The sequence below is a fragment of the Martes martes genome, assembly GCF_963455335.1.
Source record: "Martes martes genome assembly, chromosome: 5".
In the NCBI taxonomy this organism is placed as follows: domain Eukaryota; kingdom Metazoa; phylum Chordata; class Mammalia; order Carnivora; family Mustelidae; genus Martes; species Martes martes.
Window position 1 is genome coordinate 93,130,831 of NC_137892.1, and position 15,260 is coordinate 93,146,090.

The window sequence follows — 15,260 nt, forward strand, 5'->3', positions numbered from 1 at the left end:
TTGTTTTAAATAACACATCCTGGACTCTCATTGAATATATTTGTGCATTCCTGATACATACTCTGCTTAAAATTTCCACCTCCTCTCCTCTCTAGCACTGTTTTCCAGTTTTACCCAGATATGTTTGACATACAGTACTATATATATTTAAGGTGTACGGCACAAGGGCTTACATCAGTTGTGAAGTGGTTACCACAGTAAATTCAGATCATTTATTGTCTCATGTGACTAGGAAAAAAAAAAAAGGTTCATTTCTCTTCATGATGAGAACTCTTAGGATTTGCTCTTAATAACTTGCAAATATACCATGCTGCATTGTTAACTGTAGCTGGGAGCTGTGAATTACATCCCCTCTACTTCCTTATCTCATAGCTGGAAGCTTGTATCTTTTTTGGTAGTATTTTTTAAAAGTATAGTTGACCTACAATGTTAGTTTCAGGGCATACAACAAAGCAGTTTGTTTTCTCTGTATATTTCACGGCACTCAGTGCCAGTGTAGCTACCATCTGTCACCCTGCAACCTTACAGTAATACCATGGATTTTATACCCTGTGCTGGACCTTTATCCTTGTGCCTCACTCTATAACTAGAAGCCTAAACCACCTACGCCCCTTCACCCATTTTGCCCACCATGCCGCCCACCTCTCCTCTGGCAGCCTGATGTTCTCTGTATTTATGATTCAGTTTCTGCTTTTTGTTTTCTTCATCTCTTCTGAGTTTTAGATCACACATTTAAGTGAAATCATACGGTATTTATCTTCTCTGACTTATTGCACTTAGCGTAATATCCTCTAGGTCCATCCATGTTGCATATGGTAAGATCTCATTCTTGTATATGACTGAGTAATATTCCATCGTATGTGCATGTGTATAATATATGCATATGCCACTTCTGTATGCATTCATCTCTTGATGGACACTTGGGTTGCTTCTCTGTCTTGGGTATTGTAAATAATACTGCAATAAACATAGAGGTGCATACATCTTTCCAAATTAGCGTTTTCCTTTTCTTTGGGTACATAACAGTGGTGGAATTATTGGATCATGTGGTAACTGTATTTTTTATTAGCATATAATGTATTATTTGCTTCAGGGGCACAGGTCTCTGAATCATCAGTCTTACACAATTCCCACTACTCACCAAGCACATACCCTCCCCAGTGTCCCATCACCCAACCACCCTATCCCTCCCACCCGCCCTGCCCTCCAGCAACTCTGTTTGTTTCCTGAGATTAAAGAGTCTCTTATGATTTGTCTCCCTCCCTAGTCCCATCTTGTTTCATTTTTTTCCCTCCCTACCCCCCATGACCTCCTGCCCTGCCTCTCAAATTCCTCATATCAGAGAGATCATATGATAATTGGCTTTCTCTGATTGACTTATTTCGCTTAGCATACCCTCTAGTTCCATCCATGTCATTGCAAATGGCAAGCTTTCTTTTTTAATAGCTGCATAGTATTCCATGGTGTGTGTGTGTGTGTGTGTGTGTGTGTGTGTATCACATCTTCTTTATCCATTCATCTGTTGATGGACATGGAGGTTCTTCCATAGTTTGGCTATTGTGGACATTGCTGTTATAAGTATTTGGGTGCATGTGCTCCTTTGGATCACTACATTTGTTTTTTGTTTTTTTTTTAAAGATTTTATTTATTTATTTATTTATTTGTCAGAGAAAGCGCGCACAAGCTGACAGAGTGGCAGGCAGAGGCGGAGAGAGAAGCAGGCTCCCCGCCAAGCAAGGAGCCTGAGGCGGGACTTGATCCCATGACCCCGGGATCATGACCCGAGCCGAAGGCAGGGACTTAACCAACTGAGCCACCCAGGTGTCCCACTACATTTGTATCTTTAGGGTAAATACCCAGTAGTGCAACTGCTGGGTTGTAGGGTAGCTCTGTTTTCAACTTTTTGAGGAACCTCCATGCTGTTTTCCAGAGTGTCTGCATCAGCTTGCATTCCCACCAACAGTGCAGGAGGGTTCCCCTTTCTCCGCATCCTTGCCAACATCTGTCATTTCCTGACTTATTTTAACCATTCTGACTGGTGTGAGGTGATATCTCACTGTGGTTTTGATTTGTATTTCCATGATGCCAAGTGATGTTGAGCACTTTTTCATGTGTCTGCCATGTTGTCTTTGCAGAAATGTCTGTTCATGTCTTCTGCCCATTTCTTGACTGGATTATTCTTTGGGTGTTGAGTTTGATAAGTTCTTAATAGATTTTGGATATTAGCCCTTTATCTGATATGTCGTTTGTGAATATCTTTGCCCATTCTGTCAGTTGTCTTTTGGTTTTGTTGACTGTTCCGTTTGCTGTGCAAAAGCTTTTGATCTTGATGAAGTCTCAATTGTTCATTTTTGCCCTTGCGTCCCTTGCCTTTGGTGATGTTTCTAGGAAGAAGTTGCTGCGGCTGAGGTCGAAGAGGTTGCTGCCTGTGTTCTCCTCAAGGATTTTGATGGATTCCTGTCTCACATTGAGGTCTTTCATCCATTTTGAGTCTCTTTTTGTGTGTGGTGTAAGGAAATGGTCCAGTTTCATTCTTCTGCATGTGACTGTCCAACTTTCCCAATGTTAGTTGTTGAAGAGACTGTCTTTTTTCCATTGAACATTCTTTCCTGCTTTGTCAAAGATTGGTTGACCATAGAGTTGAGAGTCTATTTCTGGGCTCTCTGTTCTGTTCCATTGATCTGTGTGTCTGTTTTTGATTACAGCTTTGCAGTAGAGGTTGAAGTCTGGAATTGTGATGCCACCAACTTTAGCTTTCTTTTTCAACATTCCTCTGGCTATTCGGGTTCTTTTCTGCTTCCATATAAATTTTAGGATTATTTGTTACATTGCTTTGAAAAAAATTGATGGTATTTTGATAGGGATTGCATTAAATGTGTAGATCGCTTTAGGTAGCATAGACACTTTCACAATATTTGTTCTTCCAATCCTTGAGCATGGAACGTTTTTCCATTTCTTTGTGTCTTCCTCAATTTCTTTTGTGAGTATTTTATAGTTTCTGAGTACAGATTCTTTGCCTCTTTGGTTACGTTTATTTCTAGGTATCTTATGGTTTTGGGTGCAGTTTTAAATGGGATCAACTCCTTAATTTATCTTTCTTCTGTCTTCCTGTTGGTGTATAGAAATGCAACTGATTTCTGAGCATTGATTTTATATCCTCTGACACTTAACTGAATTCCTGTGTGAGTTCTAACAGTTTTGGAGTGGAGTCTTTTGGGTTTTCCACATAAACTATCATATCATCTGCAAAGAGTGAGGGTTTGACTTCTTCTTTGCCTATTCGGATGCCTTTTATTTCTTTTTGTTGTCTGATTGCTGAGGTTAGGACTTCTAGTACTACGTTGAATAGCATTGGTGTTAGTGGATAGCCCTATTGTGTTCCTGACCTTAGGGGAAAAGCTCTCAGCTTTTCTCCTTTGAGAATGATCTTCGCTGTGGGTTTTTCATAGATGGCTTTGATGGTATTGAGGTTTGTACCCTCTATCCCTGCACTTTGAAGAGTTTTGATCAAGAAAGGATGCTGTACTTTGTCAAATGCTTTTTCATCACTGATTGAGAGTATCATATGGTTCTTGTTCTTTCTTTTATTAATGTATTGTACATTGATTGATTTGTGGATGTTGAAACATCCTTGTAGCCCAGGAATAAATCCCACTTGATCGTGGTGAATAATCCTTTTAATGTACTATTGGATCCTATTGGCTAGTTTTTTGGTGAGAATCCTTGCATCTGTGTTCATCAAGGATATTGGTCTGTACGTCTCCTTTTTGATGGGGGTCTTTGTCTGGTTTTGGGATCAAGGTAATGCTGGCCTCCTAAAATGAGTTTGGAAGTTTTCTTTCCATTTCTATTTTTTGGAACAGTTTCAGGAGAATAGGTATTAATTCTTCTTTAAATGTTTGGTAGAATTCCCCTGGGAAGTCGTCTGGCCCTGGGTTCTTGTTTGTTGGGAGATTTTTGATGACTGCTTCAACCTCCTTACTGGTTATGGGTCTGTTCAGGTTTTCTGTTTCTTCCTGGTTCAGTTTTGGTAGTTTTTATGTCTCTAGGAATGCATCCATTTCTTCCAGATTGTCAAATTTGCTGGTGTATAGTTGCTCATAATATGTTCTAATAATTGTATTTCTTTGGTGTTGGTTGTGATCTCTCCTCTTTCATTCATGATTTTAATAATTTGGGTCCTTTCTCTTTTCTTTCTGGTAAATCTGGCCAGGGATTTATCCAGCTTATTAATTCTTTCCAAGAACCAGCTCATAGTTTCATTGATCTGTTTTACTGTTCTTTTGGTTTCTATTTCATTGATTTCTGCTCTGATCTTTATGATTTCTCTTCTGCTGGGTTTAGGCTTTGTTTGCTGTTCTTCCTCTAACTCCTTTAGGTGTAGGGTTAGGTTGTGAACTTGAGACCTGTCTTGTTTCTTGAAAAAGGCTTGTGTAGCTATATACTTTTCTTTCAGGGCTGCCTTTGCTGTGTCCTAAAGATTTGAACAGTTGTGTTTTCATTTTCATTTGTTTCTATGAATTTTTTTTTTGATTCTTTAATTTCCTGGTAGCCCCATTCATTCTTGAGTAGGATGCTCTTTAGCCTCCATGTATTTTTCTTTCCATCTTTCCTCTTGTGGTTGAGTTCTAGTTTCAAAGCATTGTAATCTGAAAATATGCAGGGAATGATCCCACTCTTTTGGTACTGGTTGAGACCTGATTTGTGACCCAGGATGCAATCTCTTCTGGAGAATGTTCCATGTGCACTCAAGAAGAATGTGTATTTTGTTGCTTTGGGATGGAATGTTCTGAATATATCTGTGATGTCCTTCTTTTCCAGTGTGTCATTTAAAGCCTTTATTTCCTTGATCTTTTGCTTAGATGATCTGTCCATTTCAGTGAGGGTGTGTTAAAGTTCCCTACTATAATTGTATTATTGTTGATGTGTTTCTTTGATTTTGTTATTAATTGATTTATATAACTGACTGCTCCCATGCTAGGGGCATAGATATTTATAATTGTTAGATCTTATTGTTGGACAGATCCTTTAAGTATGATATAGTGTCCTTCCTCATCTCTTATTATAGTCTTTAGCTTAAAATCTAATGTATCTGATATAAGGATTGCCACCCAAGCTTTCTTTTGATGTCCATTAGCATGGTAAATCCACCCCCTCACTTTAAATCTGGAGGTGTCTTTGCGTCTAAAATGAGTTTCTTGTAGACAGCATATTGGTGGGTTTTGTGTTTTTAATCCATTCTGATACCCTGTGTCTTTTGATTGGGGCATTTAGCCCACTTACATTCAGGGTAACTATTGAAAGGTATGAATTTAGTGCCACTGTATTGCCTATAAAGTGACTGTTACTGTATATTGTCTCTATTCCTTTCTGATCTGTTGCTTTTAGGCTTTCTCTTTGCTTAGAGGACCCCTTTCAATATTTCCTGTAGGGCTGGTTTGGTGTTTGCAAATTCTTTTAATTTTTGTTTGTTCTGGAAGCTTTTTATCTCTCCTTCCATTTTCAATGAAAGCCTAGCTGGGTGTAGTATTCTTGACTGCGTATTTTTCTTGTTTAGTGCTCTGAATATATCATGCCAGTCCTGTCTGGCCTGCCAGGTCTCTGTGGATAAGGCTGCTGCCAATCTAGTATTTCTACCATTGTATGTTATAGACCTCTTGTCCCAAGCAGCTTTCAGGATTTTCTCTTTTTCGCTAAGATTTTAAGTGTTATTATTAGATGATGAAGTGTGGACCTATTTTTATTGATTTTGAGGGGGAGTTCTCTCTGCCTACTGGATTTTGATGCTTGTTCCCTTTGCCATATTAGGGAAATTCTCTATTATAATTTGCTCCAATATACCTTCTGCCCTTCTCTCTTCTGACCACTTTTTAATCAAGAAATTTTTCCTTTTGCTATTGAGTTGTATGAGTTCTTTATATATTTTAAATATTAACCCCTTATCAGATATAGATCATCTTTGCCTTATGATTGGGTTGTGTCCTGGTAAACCCACTGTAAGTTGAAAATATTGTTAAGTTGAAAACAACATTTAATACACCTGACCTACCAAACATCATAGCTTAGCCTAGCCTACTGTAAATGTGCTGAGAACACTAATTTGCTTACTGTTGGACAAAATCATCTCACACAAAGCCATTTCATCTATTTTGTAAGAAAGTGTGGAATATTTCAAGTAATTTATTCAATCCTGTACTGAAAGTGAAAAACAGAATGATTCTGTGGGTACAGAATGGTTTTATATTAGTCATTCATCCTCATGGTTGTGTGGCTGACTGGGCGCTGTGACTAGCTCTTGCTGCCTAGCATCACTAGAGAGTATAGTACCACACTTTGCTATCCTAGGGAAAATATCAAAATTTAAACTTAAATATGGTTTCTGCTGATGTGTGTGTAGTTTTTACACCACTGGAAAGCTGAAAAATTCAAAGTCAAATCATTGGATCTCAGGGACTGTCTGTATATGATTTGCAAGTTTCTCTAAAGGTTGACTTTTCATTTTGTTGATGGTTCCTTTGCTCTGCAGAATTTTTTCAGTTTGGTGTAGTCCCACTATTTATTTTGCTTTTTTTGCCTTTTTGTGATACCATATCCAAAAAATCATTACCAAGACCAATAACAAGGTCCATCTGTTTCCTAGGAGTTTCTGGGTTCAGCACTTACGTTCATATGTGTAATCCATTTGAAGTTAATTTTTGTATAAGATGTAGAATGTTGCTACAGCTTTATTCATTTGCATATGGCTGTCCCATTTTCCCAACACCATTTAATTGAAGAGACTGTTCTTTCCCCCATTGTATATTCTTAGCTCTTTTGTCAGGAATTGATAATATATATGCGGGTTCATTTCTGGGCTCTCCGTTCTGTTCCATTGGTCTATGTGTCTGTTTTCATGTTGATACTATACTGTTTGGATTATTATATCTTTGTATTATAATTTGAAATCAGGGAGCATGATGCTTTCTCCGTTTTTTGCCAGTATTGCTTTGGCTTTCAGAGTCTCTTGTGATGTCATATAAACCTTAGGAATGTTCTGGATCCTTGAGAAATGCCATTGGAATTTTGATAGAGATTATATTGAATCTTTAGATTGCTTTGGTTGGTCTGGACATTTTTACAATTTTAATCTTTCCAATCCATGAGCAAAGGAGCTCTCTCCATTTATTTGTGTCTTCTTTAGTTTCTTTCATTAATGTATTATAGTTTTCAGTGTACTATATATAGTTATCAATGTGTAGTTTTTTGCCTTTTTGTCTAAATTCCTAAGCATTTTATTTCTTTGGTGCCATTGTGGATGGGATTGTTTTCTTAATTTCTCTCTTACAACTTGTTATTAGCATGTACAAATGCAACAGATTTCTATGTATTAATCTGATATCCAGCAACTTTATTGAATTCATTTATTCTAACAGGTTTTCGGAGGAGTCTTTAGGGTTATGTATTTATAATATCATGCTGTTTGCAAATAGTGACAGCTTTACTTCCCTTCTGATTTTGATGCCTTTTATTTCTTTTTCTTGCCTAATTGCTCTGGCTAGGACTTCTAATACTGTATTGAATAAAAGTGGCAAGAATGGGTATTGTTGTGTTGTTCATGATCTTAGAGGAAACACTTTGAACTTTTTACTAATGCGTATGATGTTAGCTTTTGGGTTGACATTTATGGCCTTTATTATATTTAGTTATGTTCTTTCTATACCCAGTTTTTGAGAGCTTTTTATCATAAATGGATGTTGAATTTTGTCACAAGCTTTTTCTGCATTTGTTGGAGTGATCATATGCTTTTTATCCTTCATCTGTTAATATAGTGTATCACTCTGATGGTTATTTTACTACCATTACATCCCCAGAATAAATCCCACCTGATCATGGTAATGATCCTTTTAATGTATTGTTAATTCAATTTGTGAGGCTGATTTATAACAACCTATTCACAGTCTGTTTCAAGTTGATAGTGCAAGTTTGAACACATTCTAAAACTCTGCATTTTTACCTTCCCCTCATGTTATTGGTGTCACACTTTGTCTTTTAATCTCATGTGTCCATTAATTAATTATTGTACTAATTTTTATTCCACCTTTGTCTTTTAACCTTCACATTAGCTTTATAAGGGATTAAGTCACTACCTTTAGTATACACTTACCTTTACTAGTGAGAGTTACACTTTCATATGTTTTCCTATTACTAAATAGCACTCTTTCTTTTTAGCGTAAACAAGTCCCTTTAACATTTCTAGTATGGTCAGTTTAGAAGCCTTTGGCTTTTTGTGTGTCTGGAAAAACGTTTCTCTCTCAATTTCAAAGAACACTTTTGCCAGGTAGAATATTCTTGTTTGGAAGTTTTTTTACTTTCAGTACTTCAAATATATTGTGCCACTCTCTTGTGGCCTGAAAATTTCTGCTGAAAAATCTGCTGATAGTCTAATGGGAGTTCCCTTGTACGTAACAAGTTGTTTTTCTCTTGCTGCTTTTAAGATTCTCTCCTTTTCTTTAATTTTTGACATTTTAATTATAATGTGTCTTGCCGTGGCTCTCTTTAGGTTCATCTTTTTTGGATCTCTGTGGGTTTCCTGTCAGGATTTACTGATTTTTTATGGCTGAATGTTTCCACAGTTCTTTATCCATTCATCTGTCTGTGGACACATAGATTGTTTCTTTGTGTTGGCTGTCATAAATAAGGCTGCTGGGGTCATGAGGTGCAGTTACCTCTTTGACATAGTGTTTTTTGTTTCATTTGGTTATATTCCTAGAAGTGGAACTGCTGGATCATTTGGATTCTACTTTTTTAAATGTTTGAGGAAGCTTCATACTGTTTTTCATAGTGGTCCTACCAGTTTACAGTGTGGGCATCAGCTTTAATGGAGGAGGCCATGATCAAATGAGTCATTGCTGAAAATTTCCAGTAATAAACAACACAGGCTAAGCCTTATAGCTTGGCTTCATAGGCAGCTGCTGACTTGTACCAGGGGCACAGGGAAGCTGTCGCAGCCCCCTTCTTCCAATACAACCAGCTTCAATTGTTAAATGCTTGAAATTCTGTTAGTTAAGGCTATTCTACCTTTAAAAAAAAGTCGAAGTGTTTTTGGGCATAAGCACTAAATCCTTACCTACTTAAAAACTGCATCCCATTCCCAAGCATTTATTGAACACCTCCTGTATGCATGGTATTCACTGGGTAGAGCAGTGATTCTCAAACTTTTTTGCTTGCCTACCTCTTAGAAGAATTTTGAAAATCTTTGTGTCTCACACATTTAGAATTTGTATAAAAATTGTTTCATCACTCATTTAAATGTATCCAAAGAAATCGAAACACTGCATTGATTTGGAATACCATCATCATTTTAAAAAATATGTAGACAAGCTCTTTCTTAACAAGAAGAAAATTCACATCACTTTTCTCCCTGAGCCTATATGTCCCTTTCACTTGTCCCACAAAATTTTATCCTAATGCCACACATTTAATGCTGGTGGTGATATTGTATTGGATCTTCCCAACAAAAATAATGTATATAAATTTAAATGTTCTTGGAAAAAATTTCTTGTGATCATAAAGGGACTAAATGTTACGGATTTTACAGGATTGGACAGTTATCACACTTATTAACATACAGTTGATCAAACCAATAAATAGTTTACAAATTTAATAACTATTAAGGAGAAAATATTCTTGGAACTGTATCTATGGATACTGTATCTTGGGAACTGTATCCCATCTATGGGATGGATGGAGATCGAGATAGCATTTTTACAATTAACTCAAGTTCATAAGGTAGTGACTTACTGTTAAAACGGGGCGCCTGGGTGGCTCAGTGGGTTAAGCCTCTGCCTTCAGCTCAGGTCATGATCTCAGGGTCCTGGGATCGAGTCCCGCATCGGGCTCTCTACTTGGCAGGGAGCCTGCTCCCCCCCCCCCCCGCCCCGCCTGCCTCTCTGCCTACTTGTGATCTCTCTCTATCTGTCAAACAAATAAATAAAATCTTTAAAAAAATTCTATTAAAGAAAAAACAAAAAAAATGAGGCAGTGTTCAGCATCCCATATTTGTAAATTTACAGGCATAAGTACTGGGAACGTCTTGTTCACCAAAAGTAAGTGGGAATGGAAAAGATTCTGTTAAAGCAACATCACTTAGTCCTCTGAGCTCTTAAGTGCCAACAGTCACCTAGTAATCTGTCATCAATTCGTTTTAATGCATGTTTCATTTTACAGTTGTTTTAGATTGACAGAAAAGTTACAGAGACAGTACAAAGAGTTCCTCGATACCCCTTACCACATTCCCCATCGTAACATCTTCCATCGCCCCGGTACACTGGTCACAACTAAGAAACTGGCCGTGGTCCATTACTGTGAGGTCCATCGGCCTTTTCTTTAATGGTCTCTCAGCTGTTCAGTCAGTTTGGTATTTCTCCCATTTTGGTGAAAGCACAGAATTAGAAACATCTGAGTAGTGAAAGCATTTGTCATCCAGCCTTTCCCTTTCTTGTTTCCTGGAAAGTATATCAACAAAGGCTTACTAAGACTTACAATGTCCCTGTAGGTTATACCTTGCACTCTTGGGTTCCCTTTCACTGGTCAGATCTGGTATGCTGAAAAGAATTAGGACAACCAGAATGCTGATCATTTTAACATAGATTTGTTAATGCCCTGTTTCTTGATAAAATGCCTTTTGTCTCAGCATTTATGTCCAAACCTTGGAGCTTTAGATTTAGCTCGCTGAATTCATAGAACACATTCCAGCTCGGCCGTAGACCTTAAATATTAAAGCAGCCCTTCTTGTTAAAGCAGACCATAAAACTAGACTATTTTTTCAGTGTAAGCAAAAATGTTAATATGTGAATGAATGTGAATCCCTAAATAGGCACAGACTTTGCCCTGAGTTGGCGGGTCCAGAGCCTTCCTTTAGGAAGGCCATCTGGAATACCTCTCAGCCTCTGCCTTCTTGGTTTGCTCGCACGGGAGCATCCCCACAAGAGTGATGTACTTTTTTTTTTTTTTAAAGATTTTATTTATTTATTTGACACAGAGAGATCACAAGTAGGCAGAAAGGAAGGCAGAGAGAGAGGGGGAAGCAGGCTCCCCGCTGAGCGGAGAGCCCGATGTGGGGCTTGATCCCAGGACCCTGGGATCATGACCTGAGCTGAAAGCAGAGGCTTTAAACCACTGAGCCACCCAGGCGCCCCGAGTGATGTACTTTTTGATAGTAACTGGGGGGAAGGGAAAAGGTGGAGTGTCTAAACACAAACTACTATGGTTCCCACCAACCTCAGTCTATGATATATCTGAAGGCGGACATCCCCCAGTGAGACAAAATACCCATTTCTAATACTGTCCTCCTACTTAACAGAAATGCATGAAAGACTCTGTAAAGCCGTGTATCCCTACTCCTGGGGGTGTGGGGCTGCCAGGCCAGTAATGGGAAGTGAGACCAGGGTGGGTGGTACAAGGAGATGGGGCGTGAGACTTCTGTCACAAGTGCATATCACTCAGGGCCTGTGAGTTTCAGGAAAAGTCCATTAGAAAGTTGAGGGTCTTGAAATTAAACCTCTGGGGACAATGTAGCTTGCAACATAGCTCTTTGGAACCCCAGGGTATACATACTTGAGTCTAGTTGGGATGGGGAAGGGGCCCATGAGCATGCTGATAGCTGTGCCCACCAGGAGGGCAGGGAGTCCCCGGGGACAGCAGGGCTCACCAACACCCACCTCAGGGATCCTTCTCCACAGCTGGTTTCTCAAAGGACAGTCAGGGAGTGTCTTACCTCCTGGGCTGGGGAAGGGTAGAGAGTTATGGTCCTCGGTCTGACATTTGGCTCTTTGAGAACTCATGATCAGAAACAGTTTGCTTTTCCCCCTCAGACTTGCACAGTGTGTACTCATCTAGAAAGGGAAGACCCTTACTTAAGAGACTTTTAATTGGTCTAATTTAATGAAAGTAATTGTTGTAGATTACCACTCTGCAATACAGTTGTGCCTTTAAGTAGCAGTATTTTGAGATTACAAAGGGATGAAACTACTCTTGGTAGAACTCCTGGACTTCATAGAGCCTGCGGCTCCTACTTTGAGAAAGGCCAGAAACTGGTGGTGCTGTAGTTGCCTGTTTTCTGCAGGATGATGGGCAGGGCCCGGGAGCCACCTCCCTGTTAGAGAAGCCCAGATTCCTTGGGTATCTGCCTGTGGAGCCTCACAATGACTCTTGTATTTGTGCAAGAAGAAGCAGGGGGAAGTCAGCAAGGCCGCCAGTGCTGATAGCACCACCGAGGGTACGCCGGCCGATGGCTTCACGGTCCTCTCCACGAAGAGCCTCTTCCTCGGACAGAAGGTAGGCAGACATGCGGCCTCAGTCGGCTCGCGGCCCTGGGACAGTCAGGTGGAGGCCACCTCTGCTGCAGGAAGGCCCGGGGATTCCCGGAGGCCACTCCTGGCCTGGTGGGTGTGGGTGGAAGAGCGGGCGGCGGGGACTTGCGGGATGGTCTCAGGGAGGGCCTCGGCGGGAGCGCTGGGGGAGACTGTTTCCAGGGTGGTAAGAGGAGATAGGGCTAAAAAGAGGGAAGGCCGCTCCTATGGTGGGAGTGGGGGCGGGGGGACAGTGACAGCCTGGGGTTAGTCTGTGGAAAGAGCTGCTAATGTGGGATAAATGGGTCATGTAGCTCTGGCCAGAAAAACAGCCTGAAGTCAAAGCTGGGTCTTGGAAAAGGAAAGGTCTAGCAGGCAGCCCGCTGGCTCCCTCGCTCGCTGTGGAGGGCCCTGCAGGCAGAGCCTCTGATAGGGCGGGATTGTTTCTAGACGTCCTTAGGTAACGGGACACTGAGCCACCTCTCGACTTTCCTCAAGCCAATCTTTTGTTTGTTTTAACCGTGGGCACTGTATTTTCAGCCATCCCAGTGATGCAGCTTTGCCAGGACGCCATGGTTTTGTAAAAGATGATTCACTTTTGTTGAAAATAAAAATGATGCAAAGGCTTTTAAGACCTGAGAGTAAGAGTTAATTAATATTTCTCTATTAACACCCAAAAAAGGGGGGGTGGAGAGAGAGGGAATTCCACTTCTCTTAATTTTTTTAATCCTTCATGAAAGAAAATGAAAGGCATGAATTTGACCTTCCATGTAAATTGCTTTGTGGCTAACAGTTTGGTTCTGAAGCTGCATCATTTTTACAACCTCACTGTCAATTTTCTTTCGCATCTCAAGTGACACAGCCCTCCTGCTCCTGCCTTGCAAGTGCTCCTCCTCCCCTCCCCCCTCCTTCCTGTCCTGATTGCACTCAGGCTCTCATGATGCATTTCCGGTGGTGGACCCTGTGTTCCAGCAAATAACCATCGCCGCTGACATTTTATAACCATTATCTGTATTTTGTATGCATTTTTCAAAGGAAAAAAAAAGCAGCAGCGCTTATCATCTTAAGGTCTGGGGCTTTGCAAGTTTTCGTTTAAGATATTTTTTATTTATTTTAAAAATTTCAACTCAGCAGTGAAGGCAACCACCTGGGTCTGCTTTCACACCCTTTAATGTGTCCTTTGGGTCATATATTGGACATTAACGTGAACCGTCGTCCCACTTGCTGGGGTTTGGTGCTGCTCAGGAGGCACTCCGGCGTGCTTTAGATCCCCAGTGTAGACCGTCTGCTGGGCTGGCAAGCCTGCCGTGCCGGTAGAGCCGTTCAGTCCCTCCCGCCGTCCCCACCATCCCTTACCCTTTCGTCCACCCCACCTTTGGGTGCCCCGACCCTGGCCTCTCCCTTCCCTCTGTGGTTCTTGCTGCCTCCTGCCAGCCACTCCGAAGCCAGCCTCCTCTCAGACCTCCTCACACCGCCTGACTGGATGAAGTCAGGTATTTCCAGAATAGCCACACTCAGCCACGCCAGTGTCCACAAATACTGACGGTACTCCATTCCGGGGCGGCGGGACCAGACAGCTCTAGAGAAGTACTGATACTCTCTAATAACTTACGGTGGATGGGGGTCCTTTAGTGTTCTTTAAGAACAGGAAAATGGAAGAGGAGACTTGACTGAGAAACTCATGTGCCCATTACTGATGTCCTGGCTTTGGAAGGGAGATCTGAGAGGACGGGTTGAGCTGAACCCAGGGTAGAATGGCCCACTGTCAGAGAGGGAGCAGAGTGCAGACCTAGAAAGACCACCCACCGGCTTTCCCACGTCCCACAGTCAGAGGTCAGCAGGGAAAACGGGCACCAAGCTCCCAGAAGCCTGCACCCCACGTTAGTGTGCTTCCAGATTAATGACCTGAGATCCACACATCCAGAACAGGGCACCCCCAAATCCAGGACCGCACATGCTCTTCTCCCCAAATGTGGCATTGCAGAATAAGGTGGCACTTCGGGTCAGCCTGGGCCCCAGCATCAGCAGTGTGCCGGCAGCCCTTCCTGGAACCCTGGGCCCATGAGGGTGACGTGCAGCTAGTGTTGGTTGTGGAGAGTGTTATTTGCAAGCAGTACTTTCTGGCCCTTGATTGGCTGTTACCATGGGATGAAAGTCATGGCATATAATGTGAAAGGGGTAAGAGTCCTAAAACTGACGTGACTTTTCCCACAAAGCACATTTTAAAATGTCATTCTTACAGACGACAGTTTTGACTTAGACTTTTGGAAATGTCCTAAGAAGGGTACCCCAGAACGGAGACCATAGAGTGCCCAGTATTCTTTGAATCTTGTTTTCCCATCTGTGACAGTGAAACCGAGGCTTGACTCTTGCAAGCAAGCGACAGTAGAGAAAGGTGATAGGGTGCCCTGCATGGCCCTGCCAGGCCCGGTTGCTAAGCTACTCGCAGGAGAAGCCAGCCCAGGGCTGAGGAAGCTGGGATCTTGTTATTGTTGATGATCAAATCATAGGAGTAATCGTTCTCGTGACTCTGCTTTTACCCAATGTTCACACACATTGTTGCTGAGTTGTTTTTAAAAAGGAGACAGTTCTGTGAATCTGAATCCACCAAATGTTTTTGCTTTGTGGTTCAACAGAGATTCACAGCTTCCTTTCAGAGATTTAAAAACTGACGGTTTTATTGCCAAAAAAAAATTCTTCCAGGGTATACTTCTAGAAATCTGGGTCAGTGGCAGTAAATGATGTAAGGCTTTCTTGGAAGGGTCATTATTATTTGAAGGAGTAGGGAAGGCAGCATGAGGAGGCTACGAGTGAGTCTCCAGGCCCCCCAGACCATTAGGATCAGAGCCACAGCCCCGTAGGCCACTGAAGGCGGGGGGCAGGGTACCATGGGTGTTCTCCCTCCCAGACACATACACCTGACTCGCAGGG

The 15,260-nt window shown here is 41.3% G+C and overlaps 1 protein-coding gene across 5 annotated transcripts in view; it reads left to right on the plus strand.

The window, feature by feature from the left end:
• The window catches only part of MACROH2A1 (macroH2A.1 histone), a 73,171-nt gene that overhangs the window by 36,737 nt on the left and 21,174 nt on the right, over positions 1 to 15,260 (plus strand). For 3 of the 5 annotated variants that reach the window (XM_080804752.1, XM_080804749.1, XM_080804750.1), the window contains exon 5: positions 12,205 to 12,315. In XM_080804752.1, coding sequence (XP_080660878.1) covers positions 12,205 to 12,315 — 111 coding nt within the window. The remainder of the gene's footprint in view (positions 1 to 12,204; positions 12,316 to 15,260) is intronic. The other 2 variants (XM_080804751.1, XM_080804753.1) reach the window with 1 other exon arrangement.